The sequence below is a fragment of the Thunnus albacares genome, chromosome 12 (assembly GCF_914725855.1).
Source record: "Thunnus albacares chromosome 12, fThuAlb1.1, whole genome shotgun sequence".
In the NCBI taxonomy this organism is placed as follows: Eukaryota; Metazoa; Chordata; class Actinopteri; order Scombriformes; family Scombridae; genus Thunnus; species Thunnus albacares.
In genome coordinates, this window is record NC_058117.1 from 18,199,665 (window position 1) to 18,222,242 (window position 22,578).

The window sequence follows — 22,578 nt, forward strand, 5'->3', positions numbered from 1 at the left end:
TTGTTCTCATGGCGATAAAAAGGTTAAAATGGGGACATCTCCAGTTAGATTTAAATACATACGTCAATGCAATAAACATGCAACCTGTGGCATTCTTTTATGCGAGCAAACATGCTGATGGCAGAGGCTGTAGGAGCAGATTAGAGAATAATAACACAATTGAAGGTGGTGTCCAGATTGAGAGACTTCCCCTGTGAGCACAGACACACAGGCAAAGCAGCCATTCAGCAGTGGGATGGATCCTGACTACTAAAGAGGAAGAGGGAGAGAGAGGGAGACTGAAAGAGAGAGAGAGAGAGAGAGCGCAAGAAAGGGGGGAGTGGTGGGAGAGAGAGAGAGAGAGGAAGCGAAAAAGAGAGTGAAAGGCTCCACACGGCAGAATATAAATCTGTATGTTAACAGGACCAAAGCTGGAGGTCTCGAAGCGGCTTTAGTGGTTATGCTGGTGGGGGGTAACCATAAAGCATCAAGAGGTGGTCTTCTCTATTAACTAAGGATCTGTGCAAATAAGGAAGTGGAACCCGTGGAAGCTGTGAACGCCGGTTGCCAAGCACAGTGGTGGGCTGGTCGGAGGTCTTTGACCCCCCTCATTTTCATTTCTGGAAGAAAAGAGAAGAGCAAAAGAGACACGAGAGAAAAAGGAAGGTGGCAGCGAGGGACCAGTGAGCCATTTCTCTCTTTATTACCTCCATTCACAAAACCATTGCATCCCATTATCACAGCGATGTAGAGGCATTCTCTCCGATTGGAGGAGGAAGGGTCCCATTGACTGCTGAGGCTTAGCACCTCTCTCCAAACGCTAGCCCTTTTCATTGCAGTCCCCCCCCCCACCCCCTCTTATCTCTTTGCCTCTGTCCTTACGTCTGCGATTTTCTCTGTTCTTCTCTCGTTTCTTGTCTCTTGTATTCTTGTCCCTTTTCACACAACTCAGGAATCAGGAGGCATTGCATTTTGGTAGAAGTGGGTGTTTCTGGAGCTGTCATTGTGTTTGGTGCCGCTACAAAGGACAGCTGAGCAGGGAGTGAGAGAGACAGCTTTGGAGATAATAAAATAGCAGGCTGAAAGAAAAGGGGGGACCTGGGACTACAGGAACAGCTGACAACCACTGGAAGGTGAATTGTGATGAAAGGAAAACTGTTACAGAGACTGACAACCATTTTAAGGTAGCTATTTACTGAACCATTCTTGAGGGAATAAAGAAGCAGTGTGCCAAACCAACACCACGGTTGGATTCTGCTATTGCTGTTGCTAAGCAAAGTCTCTGACCTGAAGTTCTTGGGGAAACAGTGTTGAGCATCACTCTACAGCCATGAAAGGAAGCTCAGAGGAAAGCATTGAAAGCATCAGGCCCTCGAACCTGCAAGCTTTTGCTAACATATCCACCCTACATGGCATGAGTCACATATTCGCCTATGGGCACATGACATTCCGTCGGTTCCTTTGGACTCTTTCTTTCCTTGGTTCACTAGGCTTATTGATGCTGGTCTGCATGGATCGAGTGTCATACTACCTGGAGTACCCTCACGTCACCAAGCTGGACGAGGTAGCGGCGACTAACCTCACCTTCCCAGCTGTCACCTTCTGTAACCTCAATGAGTTCCGCTTTTCCAAAATCACCAGAAATGACCTCTATCATGTGGGGGAGCTCCTGGCCCTCCTCAATAATAACTATCAAATAGCCAACCCACACTTGGCTGAGCCTGAGGTTCTGGCTGCTCTTAAGGATAAGGCAAACTTCCAGAACTTCAAGCCCAAACTGTTCAACATGACTGATTTCTATAACCGCACAGGTCATGACATCAACGACATGCTACTGCAATGCACCTTTCGAGGAGAGGATTGCTACCCGGTGAACTTCACCACAGTAAGTGTCCATGCGTCCATGCTCTTATCTTCTCACTCAACATGCTGCAATTCTGTACTGCATGTCTGCTTTTCTATTCCCTGCCAGTCCTGACAGTCTGTCCCTTTCTTTCATGTTTAGATGAGCTTAGACTGAGTTTTGATGTTGCTTGAGCATTTTATTTGAAGCAAATGTCTGGGTTTATTGCATTTGTTATTTCTTAAGTGTTTTTATAGTGTTGTCAGTACTTAAAAAAGCTGCTGTTGAAATTAATTGTGATTAGGTATTGTATTGTGTACTGTTGATGCTTGTGCTGTGAGAAGAGCAAACAGTGGATGACATTTGTGATAAGGTTAAGTCCTGAGGTGAAATGCTGCAATGATTTTCCTTTTTTGCCATTACTGAATCACTCAGTGATTTCTGAAGACAGCTTTGCTTCTAGGAGGAGGGAAATCATTTTTGTTAGATGTTGTTTTTTTGGAGGTACCACTTGAGTTTGAAATTGAGCTTTTTGTATACGAGGTGTTGTTGTGAGGTCAAATAGATTGTTTCAGCAACAAGCATTTGTTTTGGTAAATCTGACAGATGTTTTAATCATGTTGTACAAATTGAGGCTCCAAACTGAATATTGCTTTGTTATTAGGTTGGAGGTCACTGTGCTGTCTGTTGTCATTATTTCTGTCCCTTGTTTATTAGAATTAGTGCTTCTCTAAATTATCTGTTTCACAATAGTTATTGCTCACTCTTCAATGAAAACAAAGTCATTTTTGTTGTGTATTTCAAATGCCTAAAAAAGAGGATAACTTCTATAAAGACTAGAAATCATTCAGAGGAAGGTCTTTGGTGCTGAGTTATCAGTAAGTAGTCTAAGTAGATTTTCTTATTTACTTTGACTATCTGTCCAACCTTACTTCTCATTCACCATACAATCTTTTTGTTTCAGTTTTAACCTGATTCATTTGAAATCGCACATGTCTATACAGGTTGTGATGAAGTAGTATTAAACTGAAAACTAATTTAAAACAGTCACAGTAAAATGAACATGGACCCACAGTTGTTTCCTGTGTTGATTAGAAGTGATAGAATATATTAGTTAAAGCAGAGACCTGGATCCAGGTGACATGAGGACAATATATTATCCATGTAATGAATTTAACACAGCTATGTGCAGCAGCTGTATCGTAATGTACACTGTAAAAAAAAAAAAAAAAAATGTTGGTCCTGTAGTCGGTTATTGCCATAGTCAAAAGAGCATCATGAAAAATGGCAAGTGAGAGGGTGTGACGTCATTCACTATAGTTCATTTTACATTTCTTTGTGTTATGATGTAGCTCTAAACATTTCTCCTGTCATGCAACCCGTGTTCTCCACTCTTACTGCTATCCAATACAAGTTTGGGTGTAATCAGACTGTTTCATTCATTACCAGCAGCAGTAGGCAAAGCTCTTCTTTTCTCAGTCTGGATTGCCCATTATTTTATTTAAACAAGAATATTGTACATCAGCCAAAAAAAAATTTAAGAAGCAGCCAAGAGACAGGCAGCACTGCAATATCACTTGTTTCCATTTAAGTCCCAACTCTTAATTTAAGACGCTTTATTATCTGCTCTGTGTCTCTGTCCTATATCTAATCTCTTAAAGTGCAGGTTTGATGGAGTAACACCTAACTTACTTATCTCCCAATTGAGTCTATCCACTCTCAAAAAATACGATTTGTTATCTATGTTGTATCTTTAATCAACCCTGAAAGAAATCCCTACAGATGGCCAGTTTTTAAGTGACTGATTCTACAATCTTTAGAGTTGATCAAAGCTCTTCTCTGCTGTAGGGAAAAGATAAAACACTAATTTAATATTTCCTTTCAATCGTATTTCTTTTCAATTTGTGTCACAAATATCTTGCATTGGGACTGTGTCCATGTATATGTTTGTTTCCAAGCAGCACTCAAGAGTGTCTTAACAAACAAGTCATTCATGGGAAGCTAATTGTTGTCATATTGCTTGATTGAAAATGCTTGCAGCCTCAAATGAGCTTGTAGAAACAGTTGATGGATTTGGTTCATGCTGAATGTTGACTTGTTTTTGTTGGGCGGATTTGGTGGTCCAGCAAACCGTGACCCTCCACCTGGCTCTGAAGTGTCATCAGGTTTGAACAGTCTTGTTGATATCCTTCCATCATTGTGGTATGTTGTTTGGATGGAGCGGTTCAAGCAGTGCCACACCACGCTGCATTATGCTCTCAGTGGGCAGAAATGTGTTTGTCAGAGCTTGGATGAATGCCAGTATGCCATACCCATCTAGCTGAGTGTTTGGTGCTCTATCTGATAATAATCTCACAAAAACTAACTGTAAACACTGAGGCTTGCTAGCTAATGGAGTGACAGAGTTCATAACCTGCTTCAGTGGGAAAAAGAACCCATCTCAGCTACCTTTCTATTAGAAATCTTCAGGAGAAGGCACAAAATCAAGACATGTTCCTCATATACCAAGTTGAGTTTTGTTGACTTCATCTACTAATATGTGTTCATGTTGTTTTCTTTTCAAAACACAGAATCACTATTCACTGGCAGTATTCTGATATTTAGACAACGACTACAGGAAATTTTCAATTATTCAAATTCCCTCACAGACGCGTTGAGAGGAAGATTTACAATGCAAAGGACTTTGGGAGTGATGAGCTTTGACCTTGAATAAATGAAGGAAGAATTCCATTAAGTCTGTGTTATGATGCAGTTGGGAAACAAAGCATTCAGAATGTTTTGCATTGTAATAGATGGATGGGTAAGAGGCGAATGGCAATTTGTGTTTCCAGTAACTACTTTAATCCCTGTTAATGATTTTATGGGGCATATGTTACAAATGTCATGAAAAAACAGAGAATTTTTGAGGCCCATGCATGGCCCAATCTTAAGAACATTTAGTTAGCTCTCTAGCCCAGTTCTTGGGTCAAAACAAGCTGTTTCAATTTGAAAAACCGCTTTTTTTCAAATGTAGTTGATACATTTTTGAGAGTATCCTCATCCTTTAGATGAGCATACGCTATAACCTCCACAAATTCATATGCTTAAATTCCTACCATGGTGAGCTTAGTCTCAGAATGATAAAACACATTTAGCACAAAGTCTTTGGTAATGTGTAAAAATCTACATTACAGTCTGAAGTGAACCAGAGTTGAAATCTTCTCCTGAAATCTCACAAAAGCTGCTTTCCTACCCTATTATAACGCTAATCCTGAAACCTTGACATAAGATAATAGTAGGATTAACTAGGTTTTAATTTTGACATTTTTGTCACCATATCAACTGTAATACAACTTCAATAGTTTAATTTAAGATACTGGGGATTATACCTGTTCATATGGTAAATTTACATTTTAAAGGTGGTATTTAAGATTAAATGGCAGTGTTCTGGTCAGAGAAATGACCTTTATCAATATGTATTTATTGACTTGCACGTCTTTCAAAGACCACATGAGTAGCCTATTACTAACAGTGTATGTAAATGGCACCTCAGTCGATGATAGACTGCAGCTAGTGAACAAGAGGTTGATTATCATAATCTGACCGTGTGGATGTAGCACCCCTTTCTTAAATCTTGACAGGTCATGACAAGTGCCTCTGGGCTACATTTCTGTCCATTTCTCACTGAGTGTGTAAAATCAGTATTCATCATCACATTTTGCTGAAGCTCAGTCTTTAAGATGTGAGTTATCTTTCATCTTATCTTCTAGATGACAGCAGGTGCCGAGAGGCTGAAACATGGCTATAGCTGAGATGAGGCGGGATGACACAATGTGTGTTGTGGATCTACACAGTGGAGATTTTAGTTTTAGGTAGAGGTCCTGAACATTTAAAGCCTCCCCCTCCGACCTGAATGATGCAAGAGCCAAGCCCATATTTCAGAGGCCCTAATATTACTGGCCAACGGATACTGGTGGTATACAGTATGGCTGATATGCACAAATAGAGCAAATAATGCAATTTACAAACAGTAATAATTTCATTGTTTGTTGTGCAGGTTCTTTTGTTTACAACACTGCAGCAGCTGAGTTGGCAGAGTAAAATCTCACATTTCAGCAGATGGTGATGCAGATTCTGTTAATAATAAGTATAATGATCAATTGTAAGAAACCCTGTAAAATAAATATTTGTCCCAATTCTTTGATAACCAAATTATGTGTCAGTGTCTGAATCAACCTTTCTCTTAGAAGATATTTTGACTTTTCAAATACAATTGTACCAAATAATGGCTGCAATACATTTACATTAAGCTGTACCTGGACCCTGTCACCCACATAGAATTGAGCCGTGATTAAAGCAGCATCGACTGATTAATATTTTTTTCACTTGGGGGAAGCGGAACAAGCTGTAAACACAACACTGACATATTATCACCTTATAAATTTGTTACGGCAAACATTTTAACAAATAGTTGACACATCCAGCCGACACAAAGCCACATTAGCATTCATTTAGTGTTGTTTTTCTGGCCACGCGACAAATGTAGATAGATAGTCTTTATTGTCCCAGGAGGGAAATTTGTTTTCACATCCTGCGCATATTCATGTCTCACACAAGAAACGCTTAGATACAGGCAATAAATACATACACCAACTCTTTTTCTCAACTCGTCTCTAGAGCTCTTGAGCAGCTAAATGCTCCACTATGTCCACCAGCTAGTCGTTAATCACTAACTATATGTCATTTGGTGCGTACAGTTTGTGTATCAGACCTTTTTTGCTAAAAACAGCTGCCTGGTGCAGGTGGAAACAGGATTGATGACAGCACTGCTAGTAAACAAAAACAGTGCAGGCCATTCAATCAATACAATGAGAAAGACGCTACAATGCTTTGTAGAAATGAGGGGAAACTTCAGAGTCGAGTGATATCTGTAGGTTCATCATTATGCATGACCCCTTAGTCCAGCTTTAAACTTATTTGTTACACATATGCCTTTGCTGCTATGTGTGTGTCTGAGAGGTATTGTTATCAGGACTTTTGCACTCCCAAATATTAGTTTCAGCTCTCAAAATCCAACATCAGTCAGGGTCTAACCGATGCATATGCTCAAACCTTTGTTTACATATCCTCTTACCATGTGTACATACCATGCGCGGACAGAACACACAGAGGCATGCCTGCAGTCCGGAAAACTGTAGCTGGCACCGACACATGGAGGCATGTGTAAACATACAGGGATATACAGTCAGAGCATGTACCAACACAACACAATGAGAGCGCGTACCAACACCTCACAAAGCTTCTTCCCATGAAATAGAATTTGCAGCGGTAAAACGGAAAATCCACAAAATGCTCCTGCAGCCACCGTGTGAACCTACTGAAGTCATTTGGTTTTGTCAAGTGGGTATGTGGGCTGACTTTGTGGAACAAAGCTATCCTCAGAATTCAGCTGGTGGGAACAAGTAGTCTTTAAATCTGCATCATTAAACTGATCAGTTAAAGTGGGAAAAAAAAGAAAAAAAAAGAATTCATGTATCTACGCTGTACTACCAGCTGCTCGGTAACAGTAGCTGATACGTGAACACAGTGAAGGGAAGCAACATCGGAGAGTGTCGGGAAAGAAGAAAACAAGACGCTCCACTGAATAACGTTTCATGAGTTTCTCAAGAGGCAGACATACTCTGTACAAACTCAGAGGAAGAGGACGTGTAGGAAAAGAGGAGAACATGGTGTATGTGCAAAATCAGACTAGATAAACTGTAACAAACAGAGCTGAGGTGCAATGCATTTTTAAATGAAAAATCTGTGACCATCTGTGACCGTTTTTACAAAACCAAATATCCTCTGTGCCTTTGTACTGATGGTGGTTAAAGGGGTTTAAACCATTTACTGGTTAAAGGGATATTTGACTCACCGAGCGATACAGGTTCCTGATGTGGATTCACATTAGCAAGGTGTGAAGACATTTCTTTTATGGGAAAATGTCAGCACAAAGTACTTCACTTAACATACTCTGTAAAACATGGTCATTACAGGAATATCTTCGGACAAATACTCTCAGACAAGCCTCCCATAAGTGATCTTGTCAGCTTATACATACACATTAAAGCTGTTAATTTAGACCACATAATCATTAAATTTAACAACAGTCCTCGTTCTTTTAAAGTCTTTTAAGTCGTGAATCACCTGATCCCTACTACTGTTTACAACATTACCTGTTACACTTAGGTCTCCATTATTTAGAGTAGGGCATGACAAGGAGGCAGAAAGAGGAAATATATGTGTGTTGTAAACAACAGTATGTCTAAGAAGGAGAAGAGTAATTTCATGGAGAAGTCTATGTTTCTCTGCCATTGTTTCATTCAAGTAAGTGATATCAAACCAGACCTAAAAATAAATGCACTATGCCATGAAAAAAGTTTGAGACATGCTGTTAGTGAAAGAAACACCATTACATTTGACAAAGTTACTCTAGTGTTCAGTAACATTCAGCTAGCGTAGTCTGAGTGAAGCAACCCCCGATGTTCACTGCAGGTGAATTAATCTCAGGACTTCTGACTGAAGCAAGCCTGGAAAAGTAATACATCATTGTTGCAGAAACAGTGTGCAGAAGAAATTGGAGGCCATGAGTGCTGTTATCTGTATGTTTGTTTTTGTCATAATCATTGAATAATTATATTGTGATTTCAATCTAGTGGAAGGGCTCTTTAAACAACAAATATTGGAAAAAATATAATAGCTAAAGGTATATGTCAAACTTAAAACATCCACATTATCAACAATTACTGGAGACTGACGAGCTGTGTGATAGTTTAATTAAAATTAGCATGACACTTCTTACCTTATCACTGACCCAACAGTTTTGCAATATGAAAAATATTTTATTAACTTTCAGTGTAATCTCTGGACGCCTGAAACTGTCTAACTTGGCTGCAGTTTCCGGTTTCTCTCATCCAAATTCCATACAGGGATGCAGGGTGAAATTTGTCTCGAATGAGCCTAAACTCTGTTTGCTCTATGTCACTGCTCGTATTTGACATCAGCAGATAACATTAGTTATCATAGCTTGCTGCTGCTGCTGCTGTGACCAAGTTTCCTGTAATACTGCATGTCTAAATATTCCTATGGAGACTCATACTGTCCTATAGCTGTCAAAAGTTAGTTTAAAATGTATAAATAATGTTATGAATTGTTATAATACAAATAATTGCCCCGTGTCACATTGCTGTGACAGGTGTTAGTTTTCCTAGCTTGCTGGTCAAAAATAGGGGTGGGTGGTATAGCCAAAAATATTGCACTAATACTCCCTGCTATGATAATTATAGCAGCAGCCTCACTATCCATATCTTACTAAAATATTTAAAACAGTCATAAAAAGTCAAACTCATGTGGAGCTGCGTGGCACAGGAGAGACTGAATGGGTTTGGCTGTTGTGTCAATACATTTTTTCATTGATCTGTATTTGACTATAGTAAGGCAAATGAAGTTCTGACTCATTGTTTATTGTAAGCCATTGTTTAACGCAGCCAGGTATAAAAAAACGCCCAATTAAGTTTAGGTAAAACACTACAACAGAATAATGACTGTAAACAAATAAACCTGAAGTACAAACAGCCAGACATTGCATCAGGGATGGGCAATGACTCAAATTGTTCGTTTAACGACTTTGAGAGGAATCATATTGTGATGATGTGATCATATCATGTAATTGTTTTACAGAACTCCTACTCCAAACCAGTGATTCAAAGTCATAATTAAAAGCAAAAAAGCCGCTCATTCTTGACCTTTAAATGTGGGGTTTTTCTAAACTAGTTTTTTTCTGGAAGCGAGGGTTGACAGATACAGGGTGTTGTATGTATGTTGTACATATTGTAAAGCCCCTGAGGGGAATTTGTGATATCAGGCTATATAAATAAAATTGACTTTACTTGAATAATTTTGATTATCAGATACAAGAAAAAGAATTATTGAAGTTTCTGTCTGACCTGAGTTTTGACTGATGTAATATGTAACAGTTGAGTACAGTTCAACTTTTTGATTATTTTAGTTTTGAGTTTGCCATTCCATAATATATACTAATATCAGAAATATATGTATATCTCCATATGATTTCAATTGTACACTCAGTCCTGCTTTCTATGATAAAAATAACCAGGTTCCAGTAAGATGCTAAACTGAGAATAATGAAGGTTCCAAACATTAAGAGAGAATTTTCAATTTAATGCTCCAAAAGTAAAATTGGTTTAGTCAGCATCAAAGCTCCCCGTGAGGGAGCTCAAATTGCCAGAACACAGTTTGAAACTAAAAGTTACTGTATCTGTTGGTTCATTGCCTCCCTTATATTTGCAGATAGAAAATAGCACACAAGGCACTCAGTTTGCTTGAGACTGTTATTGTTATTCAATCAGTGTAACCTCAGGTAAAGTGATATCACTTGATCAAAATATTTGTAAAACTGTGCATTTATAATGTGAGCAAAGTTTAATCTAGTTTAATTTACGCTCATGAATCATCAGTATAGAACAGCAGATTAACCAAATATGTAGTTTCTTCTGCAAAACAAGCAGTTCTATATTTTTGGTCTTTCTGGGGCACAATGAGCATTTTGCACCTTCTATTTGCATGAGTGCCTTTTCCATTAAAATACAACAACACAATGTGGAAGCACAAATGAACATGTCTCTGAGTAAATCGATTCTGCCTCCTACATGTTCAGAATGTTTAATTCCCACCAAATTTTGCCCACAGCTTGAAAACAGGCGACTCCCTCAGTCCCTTATATTTTAGTTTATTGAACCACTAATCATACAGACAGAACTGCGTTAGAAATCATTTCACCTGTCATTACCTTGATTGCGACCTGCGTTGCATGATCATAAATAGGGCTGCTGTGCTTAACTCATTTACATTCATGGGCTGTGGCGGTTCGTTTATCTTAATCCAAGACTGGATTACTTGAATGAAGACCAAATAGTCAACATGTCCCTCTGTATCGTACAAGCTCCATTTATGAGATTTGTTCATGAGAAACAAAATGTTTCCACTTTCACATGTCTTGTAGGAATATTTAAAAATTAAGGAATAACAAAATTTCTTCCTTTCCCAAGAAAGACTTTTAGAACATTTTATCCTCATAATGAAAAAGTTCCAAGTTGTTTGTCTGCTCTGCTTTTGCTTTGATATGAGATGGCTTGCAGTCTTGAATTACTGTTCTTAATGAAATTAATCTTAGGGAGATTGGTGTGTGCCTCTGAGCTTTACACTGGCTGCATTTTTCATCATTAAACCCACTTAGTTTGCGCTTGGTACATAATGTGCTCTGTCATGATTTGTCTCTTTCATTTGTCCCGTAACAACCATGGCCAATACTATTATCTTTCAAAATCCTTTAATTTGTGGTTAATGCTAAATCCAGAAGATCCTTTTTACTTCACACAAGGGTTTTACATGGACAGCAGTATGATGTGATTTTATTCTTATTCCTGCAGCTCATGTGTTGCGTATTGTTTTGCATCATTGGTGCTGCTTTTCACAGTGTCAGCTGAACTATGTTGAATAATGCATAGTAGGTCAATGGCCCTCAAACACTTCAGTAGTTGCAAAAATCCAATCTTACAGTGCTGTGGCCAGAAATAGAGACACAAGTAAGCCTTCAACAAGCTTATTTTTATATACTGTTCTAGTCTGCAGTTGCAGAACATACTGCAGTTACAGGCACAAAGCTGTTAGATGATGTGATAGCCTGCGGTCAGTGGCCAGACAGAAGGTCACACCTCTGCTATGAGACACTCAGGCATTTCTCCAACCTCTCCATGTGTAACCCTCTGAGCTAACATCTGAATTTTATTTTTGTATATTGATGTAAGGAGTGCCTTTAAGTGTATTTTCCACTTGTATGTATTCATTTTAACTTCTTTAACCTGAGCTCTATTCCAGCTCAGCCCAGTCTCTTATGATTTACACCCATATTGGACAATTCTGTACGTCAAGATCTATATCCAGTAGCAAAGTTCAGTGCCAATGCAAGACTCCACATGCAGCGAGACAGGAAGTAATACTGTAGTGTGGAGGTTGGAGTGGTGGATGAGTGTGTAATATGTCTGACTTTCATACAAAATACTGGTTTGCGTCCTGTCACAGACCTGCAGTTAATATTTTATTAAAGCATGAAGTAAACATGATCTGTAACCACCAAGTGTTTTGGTTGCTTAACCTCAACCGTACGTGAACCATATTTTATTTACCATTAACACAGTCTTTCCCAAACCATAACCTCACCATAGTTTTCATGCATAGACACGGTAGAAAGATTTAAAAATGTTGGCATTGGATGTAAAGTCCTCTAACGTAGTCATTCAATATCAACTTTCTAGTCTGGTGAGAGGGTTGCCAGGCAACACATGCAAATATCATATACAGCTTTATACTCTGGAATTATCATCCCAGCTTTCAGCAATGTCTTTATGAAATGTATTATCTCATGACTCGTCCTCTCTGTTTTTTAATCTCTCTCAATTGTGGCAACTCCAAGATTTCAAGCATGTAGCCAAAGGGAAAGTCCTTGCATTGACAAGGGAGTATATTATCTGCCCTTTGAACACTCATTGGATCGTAATTATTTTTGTCTCCCTTTACTGGGTCCAGCTAAGGTCCTATTGCACACCAGTTAAACAACAGATTTTTCAGACCATCAAACAGACTGTCATATCTGCTTCAGTGCATGAAACTGTTCAATTGATTAAATGTCTGAAATTTAAACAGTTAATAGAATTACATTGGATTTTAAGCATTTACTGATTAACAAACAAGTAAGCACAAAAACAATTAAATGCTTATGTTTTCCAGGCTCTATCAGTAATGACTGAAGTGCCATTAGCAATCATGTACCAATCAAAAAATTATGTTTTTTTGTTGTTGTTTTTTTTATCAGATGTCTGAACACAGATGATAACCTTTCTTTGTTTAACCTTCAGTCTTCAACCATTAGCTGCTTAAATAAATCGAAGCCTGATATGTACAGGTTCATGATAAATCTGTTTTCTCATTTCAGTGTGAACTGAAATGAAATCTAGCCCCCTGTTACCTTGGGCCAGTCTGTTGCCATGGCAGTCGTCTGTGAGGCATGCTCCTATGCTGACGAATTGCATTACTCTACGTTCAGCACAATTACCCGACTCATCTAACCAGCTCTTAAGGTGCAACACAGTCTTCCTGCAGTTAACATGGGCTGCAATGCAAACTTCAATCCTATATCCCTTTATTTCTTCTCTCTCTGTATTTGCTCTGAAAGACCTCTATGTTCAGCATGCTGTGGCTCACCAGCATTTGACTATGTTGACAACAAAATGACATCTCATTCCCCTGCTGATCAATATATTGGATCAGTGAACATTACGACATACTAAAGGAGGCAGTCTTCACTCAAGAGAATCAATATGTGAGCATGAGCTCAATGAGATTCCTTTTTTTCAGGATATTTTAAGAGAAGAATTTATTCTCTGTTGTTCTATAATAAGAATCAAAGACTAGCTCTAATTAATGTGGAGGTATTTGACCTGGTATTGGTATTTAAACGTCATAAAATCTGATGGTCATCTTATATAATTAGATAATTCCAACTCAAAGAACAGGAATCTAAAGAATGATGCACATTTCTGTGTAGTCCATATTATCCCAGTTTATGTGCTGCTCTCTATTGTGTGTTTGGTGTAAAACTGGCATTACTGAAGGATACGTGGGTTGCATTTGAACTAATGCAAATAAATTATGTTTTATTTCTCACTGGTTCAAACTTGTTTCTTGAGAAAGTTACAGTTAAATGTAGTGACTGTATGTTCAAACTTCTTAAAGGTAGTATAACAGACTGTTGCTGTATAAAGTGTTTTATGTTCACGCTTGATGATTGATCCTCGATCTGACAACTGTAACAAGTTCCAATTTATTAGCCTTTCCTGCCTTCCTCCGTGTTTAGAGGGAGATGCTTGTCATTGCTATGCACTCCCCTGAGACTTATTATGGCTCTGGAACTGGAGGATATAAAATAATGGTTTCACTGGGGACATGATTCTCACCAGTAACACATCTTTTGGAATGTAAAGCTTCCCAACCTTGTGTGTGACTGCTTGTTTTATTTTGTTAGGGGCTGTTACAGTTTGGACACTGAAATGGTGTGTATTCACGGTCAGACCCTATAAAAAAAAGTGCTAAATTGACTGTTGTCATGGATATCCAAATGTGACTGAAGCTGAGTTCAGAGCTGGGTTTAATTCAAAATTACAATGGCTCTCATTTATTAATGGATTTGATTGGGAGCCTACATGCCACCTGTGGATTTTAATGGGGGGCAGTTGAAAGTGGGCTTTGTGTTATTTCAGAGCACAGCCAGAAATGCACTGTATGTGTTGTAGATGTGCTCTCTCAGCTTGCACTCTTCTGCTAATATCGAGAAAGCACCATGAATCACACAGTGTCTGTATCACCACCATGCCAATCTTTAGATTCGCAGTGGTTTCAACAATAGCGCAATAAATGAGGGCCAAAGCTCCTACTAAGTGAGCTTGAGGGGGTTATGGGGAGGACGTCGACAGAACTGCAAACCTGCAATAGATGAAGTGAAACACAGTCACACAGTTTGCACAGTACTGTATTCCGGCTCTGTATTGTTATCTGTAATTGTAATGACCTTACCTGAAAAGTGTTGTTCTGATACGTGCGAGGAGGAGTGGTGACTCATCTAGTTTGCATTTTCTGTAACTGTGCTTATCTCAAAGTGTCTCTATTCTGCAGCACAGTTCGTACCTTCCTGTCTCCCGTCGCTGCCTCTGCATCTGCGGATTAGTAAACCTTTGCTGCTGCTGATTCACTCTTTTCCCAATACAACACAATCACAGCTCTGACTGTTTTGATCAGAAAATGTTAATTTCTTGGTATTTTGTCTGTTGATGAACTGAACATCATTATATAAAAAAAAACATTTTCTTCAAAAATTACTTTCTAGTACAGATAGTAGGAATGTTCTGTGTTTAGTTTAAGCTGTATTAGCTCAAACAGACCCCTCAGCTCTTTTGGATGTAAACACCCATGGTCTGAATAGCTATGTTTTGAAAATTTCTCTCATAAAAGAGCTGTTATTTCAGTCATTATTGGCTGCCTCAGAATACAGTAATTACCAAAATAATGTAGCACTGCATTTACAATATCTTCTTATCATTTAACAAATGCAACAGACAAATAATTTATGTACCCCAGAATGCCAAGGGAATCTCTCTCTCTCTATCTCTCTGTGTCTCTCTGTCTCTGTCCTCATGTCTGCTTCATCCCTCCTCTGTTTCATCTCCATCTTCTTCTCTGTCTCTCCCTCTCTCTCATATCGGCTGATAAAGTCTATTAGGAGTCTCTATGTATGACAGCCACAGGGGAACATTTCTTTTTGAAGACACTTCACACTTAAAACAGTAATTGTTATTAAGAAACCGCTGCTTTGGTAGCTGAGCTAGTTCTCCCTAATGGCTGGTTTTAGGCTACATGTTACCCAGATGTAAGCTCTTGATAATGCCGCGATAGTTGAGATGCTTTAGAAATTCCTGTCTCACAACTCTACAAGCCAATGCCATACGGTAATCATGAGGTCTGGTCAAGATCACGTTAAGCTGATTTTCCAGAGACATCAGAGTTTCTATACATCAGTGTAGCGCCGCCACTCATAAGCCGAAGGAGATGCGTTTCTCTTCAGTGGGTCGTGGGAAGGCTCTCTGCAGACGAGTCAATGTCTCACTCAGTCTGCTTAGTCAGGCCTAACATGCCTGAGGCAGATCACTCTGCCTGCATATAAATTAAAGCAGATAGCCTTGTCCATGCTTTATTATCTGCTGTGCAGCTGAGTGGTGTTTCAAACTTCTCACTGAGAGGTGGTGCTTATTTCACAGAGGCTAATGACGGGAGCGGCGACCTCATTCAAATGCTTCAAGCTGAGGATGAGTAATGACGACCACCGTCATGAATTTATGGGGAAAGCGCTGCAAATGAATGATCAGTGATTCATTACCGCTCTGTTTTTGCCATGCTTTTATTACATTTCCAAAATAACACCTTTATTTACAATTGGTACATAAGGCACCGTACAGTGCATTTGCCACATTTGAACAAAATGTGACTCACCCCAGTTCATGGATCTTACCAATGGCAGATTTTTTCAATGATATTTTTTGGGGGTATTTTCTTCACTCAGCACATGATCTCTGGCTTAGTCATATTGTAATTAGCACTTATACACCAGCATCCTGTGTACATCGTGGCACATGTGTATTTGGATGGTGACACTGTTTCAGTCATTTTTTCTCTACTCATGTGTATTGGATTTGAATTAAAGCCGTAACTATGAGGTTAAAGTGCCGACTTTCAGCTTTAAGGGTGTTTGAGGGTGTTATTCACATCCATATTGGAACTGCATTTCAATCAGGAGAGACAAGCGAAGGAAGCAGAAAAAGGATTATTATTATTATACAGATGATATTGGTGATGAGGTCTTGTGTTTGGCACTTAGACTCTACAGGGAGATTTTGTAATCGAGGGACATCAGTCCTGAGCAGCAGCAAGATAAATCCCCCCATGGAGTCCAGACACTGTTGGTGTTGATGGTGGCTGATGACTTCTGCTGAGACTGATAAGGCTGATGAGGTTGATGAAGTGGTGCGCTGATGAATCTGTGAAGACTGGGCGTTGATGGGGAGGTGGTAGGGTACGCATAATGGCAGCAGGAAAGAACTAAGGCAGACAGGAAGAAAACATATTTAAAAAGACATCTGCAAAATAATACGCTGACAATGAAGGTGTGTCACCGTGCTATTGGGTAGATGGTACCAGCTGATGTGAACAGCTCACGTCTCAATTAATGGCCTCAGGCAATGACAGCAAGGAAATTATGAATGAGCATGCATTAGGGATGGGAATGACAGATGGTTTGAGAAATAATACTACAGACCTGAGCATGAAAAAGATAGTCTTCCTGACTGAGCTAAAGTTTCATAACATGCTACAGCAAGGATTTTTAGGGCCAAACATTTTCATGTTCTTCACTGGCTAAATCAGTTAGGGCTTCAACTAATAATTATTTTCATTATTGATTCATCTGGTGATTATTACAGTTATTGTTTTGTCTGTAAAATGTCAGAATAGTAAAAAATGCCTGTTATAATTTCTTAGAGCCCAGGGTGACTTTTTCAAATGTCATGTTTTGTCTAATCAACTGTCCAAAATCCACAGATATTCAGTTGGCTATATATGAGACAGAAAAGCTTCAAATACTCACATTTGAGAAAACTGAAAACAGGCCAAATGTTTTTATGCCAAACAATTATTCAATTATCAAAATAGTTGCCAATTAATTTTCTGTCGATCGACTAATCGATTAATCAACCAAGATTGACCAAGACACTAAGACTGAAGGCAAAACTCCCCAGAATAAACAAGGCATGAAGTAGGTTGCAGTAGAGAAGATATTAAGTGTCTGGTGATATCTTTGGGTCGTAGACTTCAGGCAGCTATTTGTTGCAAAGGATTTGCAACCAAATGTTTAATATGATGACTTGATTGATGTTTTTGTTTGTGCAATTACCTTTGGTCCCCTGAAAATTGGTCATAAAATGACAAGAGCTCCTACACTGTTCATCTAAGGTGGATATAAACACTCACAACAACTCATAACAGGGCTATGTGGACGTGTGCAAACTAGGCTTGATTGACATCTCTCTCTCCCTCTCGTGTTAGTATTCCTGCACCTGTTAGGGCGGGGCTACTCACCCTGTTATCATTCTAATTGGTCCCTAGAGTTTTGTGACATCATGTAGCTCCACCCAGCTTTAACCTGACTAGAGGTCTAATCAGCCGCAGTAATTGAAAACACCTGCGTGGGTGTGTAGGTCATTGAAAGCTAAATATCAGCACTTAAACCTCAGAGTCATTGTTTGATTTACAATTCCATGTGGAGCACAGAGCCAACACAACACAATGTATCACTTTCCAAACACATACAGACTGCGCTGTGTTCGTCTGTATCATTCTTTCACGTTCCTCCAAATTCTGAAGTGTTGTGTAACCTCTGTATGTTCCACAGCAGAAAAGTCTTATCTGCTCAATGCATTTCTTGAGTCTGTGTTTAAGTTTGCTAATCTAAATTGCTAGTGGAGAAGCTAATACAAGGGTTTAAGATGCAGAATAGAAAATCAGCCTTGGCGCTTTCATTATCCTAATGAACTCATTATGGGTCTGATAATTGGCCTCAGTTGGCACAACTGATTGGAAGCTGCTGGCAAGTGATATTTCACCAGTTTATTTTCTATATTTTAGTATGTGTTAGTACAAAAACACTGTAGCATTCTGGGACTACACAGCCGAAGTTATTGACACAGTAATTGTCATTTCCAAGCAAACTAATTGCCATATTGTCATAGATGCTGCTCTGATTACAATTTCACAATGGTTTATTTCATCTGTTAGATCATCTCTCCTTCTCTTGCACATTAATTATTAAAACAGTAAAATGATGAAATTAGTTGAATCAGAGGAATGGAACATGTGACAGGATTAGCTAGATCCGTGGGAATCTGCCCACATGAAGTTTGGAAACCGCAGTTGTAATAGTGATTCAAACAGGGGATTTTCAGGACCTACCACACATGGAAGGGTTAAGAGTGCCTCTCTTTGGTTTGGACATACTTCTGTCTGGTGAATAAATTCTCAAAGGAAATACAAAATCTCCTCTGGCTTTGAAATAAGAGAGAAATAACTTTCTGTGGTTGTGGCTAGAATGGAAAAGGAGTGAAGGAAAAAAAGTCGCAGACAGATAGTGTCTGAATGCAGATTGTTTCGCAGTATTATTCATTGATATACATCTCATCTGAGACCTTTGTGGTGGTTGTTTTTTTTTTTACCCACTATCAGAGACATTTCTGCTTGAGTCACTGTCTGAGCAGGGGCAATGCTCACTTAGACTGCTGTTCCTCCTAATTTGCGAAGCTGGGATCATCCTCATTCAGGCTTGTTGCAGACTATCTTCGCTTCAGCCCTTTTTTTTATAGAGGATTTCACTCAAACTCATGCCTTCCACCTCCTTCACCCACTGCCCACACCCAATCTCATTTACCAGACCAATTTCCTCTCTCGTCTGCAAACCGCAGCCAATGTGAAAAATGCCATGTTCTTGACTCTTGTGAAAACGAGGGTCCATTCTCTGACATGTTTGGAACACGAAGGCGGCGTCTGGCTTGACACCAAAACATCACGGTGAACGCATGTGATAATAGTACAAGAATATTAATTCTGACTCTATACTAAAAATATGCTGTACTTTTCAGCATGTTAAAGTGTTAGTCTGTGAGATGCTTCATTGCAGTTACATCCTTGATGCTATACTATCACTGCTGTGGTGTTTTTGCACTGTGTTTCCTAGTCAATTAGTATCATCAGAAATGTGATGGATTTTTCATTGTTTTTTTCAGACATGGTGGTTATTCTACTCAGCACCTCTTGTTAATATACTGCAGAGAATTGCTGCTGGTAGTGTAAAACATGTCACTTGCTGTGTAGTGAAGGTGATTTTTCCCTGTAAACATGTGCCCGTTTAAAACTTTGTGACCTGCATGGGCAAACTGCTATGAAGGAGTATATATTTTCATGAAAAATTATTTTGAGTAATATCAATAAAATAATGGCCATCTTAAACAAAAAAATAAAATGTATTTTGGAGTTCTACAATCACAGTACTGAAGTTGATCATTTTTAAGTTCAGCTTCTCCCTTCTAGACTTGGTGAAAGTCCCACACGCCACAGGCATGTTCTGGCAGAAGGGTGTTCGGCTTGTACCAGGGGGTGAGAAACAGCTCCCTTAGCCAGCAGGATAACATTCTCCTCCCCTCCAGTCTCACAAAACCGCCTCCTGCCAAGAGCCTCCTACTGCACTGCCACCTGGTCTTCTGTTGTACGTCTATTCCCAGCCAGAGACCCATCCATAAGGCAGCCAGGTTTCCTTATGAAGCTGTAGTCCCACTATCAGACCTCAGCAAGGACCCTGGCAAGAACTTGTGTGAATAAGCACGCCTCAGTGCCAAGTGTTTAACTAATCTTCTTTGTTTAGGTGTGATTGAATTACAGGATTGAATAAGCAGAAAATTAAATGTTTACTTTTAATACCATTATCACAACATTGTTTTGGGCCAATTAAGGTAGTAATTAATGAAGATCATTGCACTCATTGGCATAACGATTTTTCAAATCAAAAGGTCTGTGTCATAAGATTCAGTAGTTAAAATGAAAGAATTACAGTGTCAAAAAGAGACATTTGTGTCTTTGGTTTCCAGAATGGGTGTTTTTTTTATTAAAGAAAGGCAAAGGCATTTAAGTAAATTGGCTGCTTTTGATACAGGAGGCCAGAGCCACACAGAGACCCAGACATTTAGATATTCAGAATGAGGAAGGTAGAGGCTGACCTTTTTAAATGGAATTTTCCCTAAGAGCAGTCGCCAGTGACCAAATTTAAGTCTTCAATCTTGTAGATGTAAACTCTGACATTCAGAACCCTTATGTTTATCTCATTGATTCAGCAAACGTCAAGCATCAAGGCGTTGCAAGCAAATTCCCTTCTTCTTCTTCTTCTTCTTTTTTAGGGTTGTGAGAATGGTGAATACAAATTGTATGTGATATTTAAACAGCCATAACATTTGCCTAAATCAAACAGTCATTGCCCAAAGCAGGTTGCCTTCATCAGCAGCATGTTAAAAACGTGCTGTTGATTAGTGTTTGTAATATGCCCTGCTGCCTTTGGTGAAAATACAGCACATTAGCCGTATGCTTAGAGGTGACAAGGCTGCTGTCAGTGGCTGCAGCAGAAACTCATGTCCTGCCAACTGCTGCTGATGATTCGCAATTATCAATTTATTCACAGAGAATCTAATTTAAATATGAATTAGCACTTGAACCTGTTGTAACTGAAGTTAGTGAATGTCAAATTACTTATCAACTAAAATTGTTATTAATTACTGTAATGAAATGTTCCATTTCCACAGTCATTAAGTCATGTCATAGTGAAGCCCAACATGAATGGTGGTGGTTGGCATAATGCTGACATTGAAGGTGGGTAGGGACAGGAACCTTTGGGAATTAGATTCAATTTTGATCCTCTGTGTCACAATTTGATTCTCCGGTGATTCTGTGTGCTAAACTCATGTTTTCAGCTCACTGAATTGCAATATGAATCATAGATCACTATCTGACTGAACAGAAAATAGCAGAGCAAAGTGTGTAGGAGTATGTAGTTTTTTTATTTGAGAAAGTTTACTGTAATATTTTGGAAACAAGTTACAGTCTCCTGCCTGTATAAGAATAATGAAATGAAAGTGTACTTTGCTGTCTGCTTCCGCTGGCTGGACTGTCTTGGTTGTTTTGTAGAAACAAAAGGTGCTCTGGGGTAAGCGAGCTGCGCTGTACTGTTATTAAGGTTATGTCTCCAGATCTCCCTCTCTGCTGCAACACTAGTACCATTATCTACAAAGCTGTACAGTATGGGTGCAGGTCTTTTGAAATTGAACAGGCTAGAAGAGAAGCTAGGAGGAGTTATTTTCTTTGCCCGATCAGACTTGGCTGTAATTTAAGTGTAAGTGATGCAGTGTGTGTCAGTTGACCATCTGATTTGCAAGTGCTGGACTTTGGTAACATTACTCTCTCTGGGTCATTGTGTACAATAGTGAATACTAATTGTGCCCCTGGTTCTGGAAGTAAAAATCCCATTAATTTTGCTCATAAACAATGTTACGCGACTCACAGTTTGAGCACTTCTTGGCTTGCATCGGCATGAAACTCTCCCGGTTAAATCATCAGTACAAAAGATGAACAACTCCGAACAGCTATCTGGTTCTTTTGTAGAAAGTCAAGGGCACAAGACTGTGTACATAAAAATTTCAGGTTATAAATGAAGTACGACTCCCAATGTGCATTTCAGCAGGAAACAGCCAATCACCAAGCTTAAAATTTGGTCACGTGTGCTGCTAACGGCGTGTGGAAGCTAAAGATTACGGTGTTGAGAAAACTGATTTTACAATCTACAGCATGAATCAGTTTACTTTTAATTTCTAGGTCACTTTTGATTTAATTTAATTTTAATTTACTTAATTAAAACATTTAGCATTATTTAAAGACTGTGTGTGGTCTCGTCTCCCTCTTTTGTAACATACTTTTGAGCCAGGTTGTGACAAAACAGATTCGTTGTAGGTTAGGCAGTACGTTTTCTCTCAGGCAGATATTTGGGAGCAGCTGGATGGACGTTCATGCTACTCCATAGTTTTACTCTGCCAAGCATCCATACAAGAACGGATGATGAGTCACACAGCACGCTTCTCCTCCCAGCCCAGACTGTGTGTTACGTTGAGGGGAGTGGATCCACAGATTCATGTCAAGGCAGAAAAATGTGGGGCACACTCAGCTAATTTCTCATGGCTGTGTGCCACAGGGGCAGGGCTAGCCTAGGGAGCACCACTTCTTGCTCGGGGAACACAGTATACATACAATCCATCACAGAGCCACCACAATCAGCTATCCAGCCAGCCTCATCTGGATCTAAGCACTGAAAGCACACTCCCTTGATTAATGGAGTAGCTTGGAGCCTAATAAAGGTCTTTATGTACCTCACATTTCAAACAAATTGCATGAAATCAAAGTCTTCAGGGGTGTACATTATTTTTTTTACTGTCTATATCCCAAGGAATGATCACTGTTTTAACACAGGGTAC

The 22,578-nt window shown here is 39.3% G+C and overlaps 1 protein-coding gene across 3 annotated transcripts in view; it reads left to right on the top strand.

The window, feature by feature from the left end:
* The first annotated feature begins 323 nt into the window (after positions 1-323).
* The window catches only part of LOC122993189 (acid-sensing ion channel 1C), a 100,694-nt gene continuing 78,439 nt past the window's right edge, over positions 324-22,578 (top strand). For all 3 annotated transcript variants that reach the window (XM_044367133.1, XM_044367136.1, XM_044367134.1), the window contains exon 1: positions 324-1,864. In XM_044367133.1, coding sequence (XP_044223068.1) covers positions 1,310-1,864 — 555 coding nt within the window. In that variant the 5' untranslated portion in view covers positions 324-1,309. The remainder of the gene's footprint in view (positions 1,865-22,578) is intronic.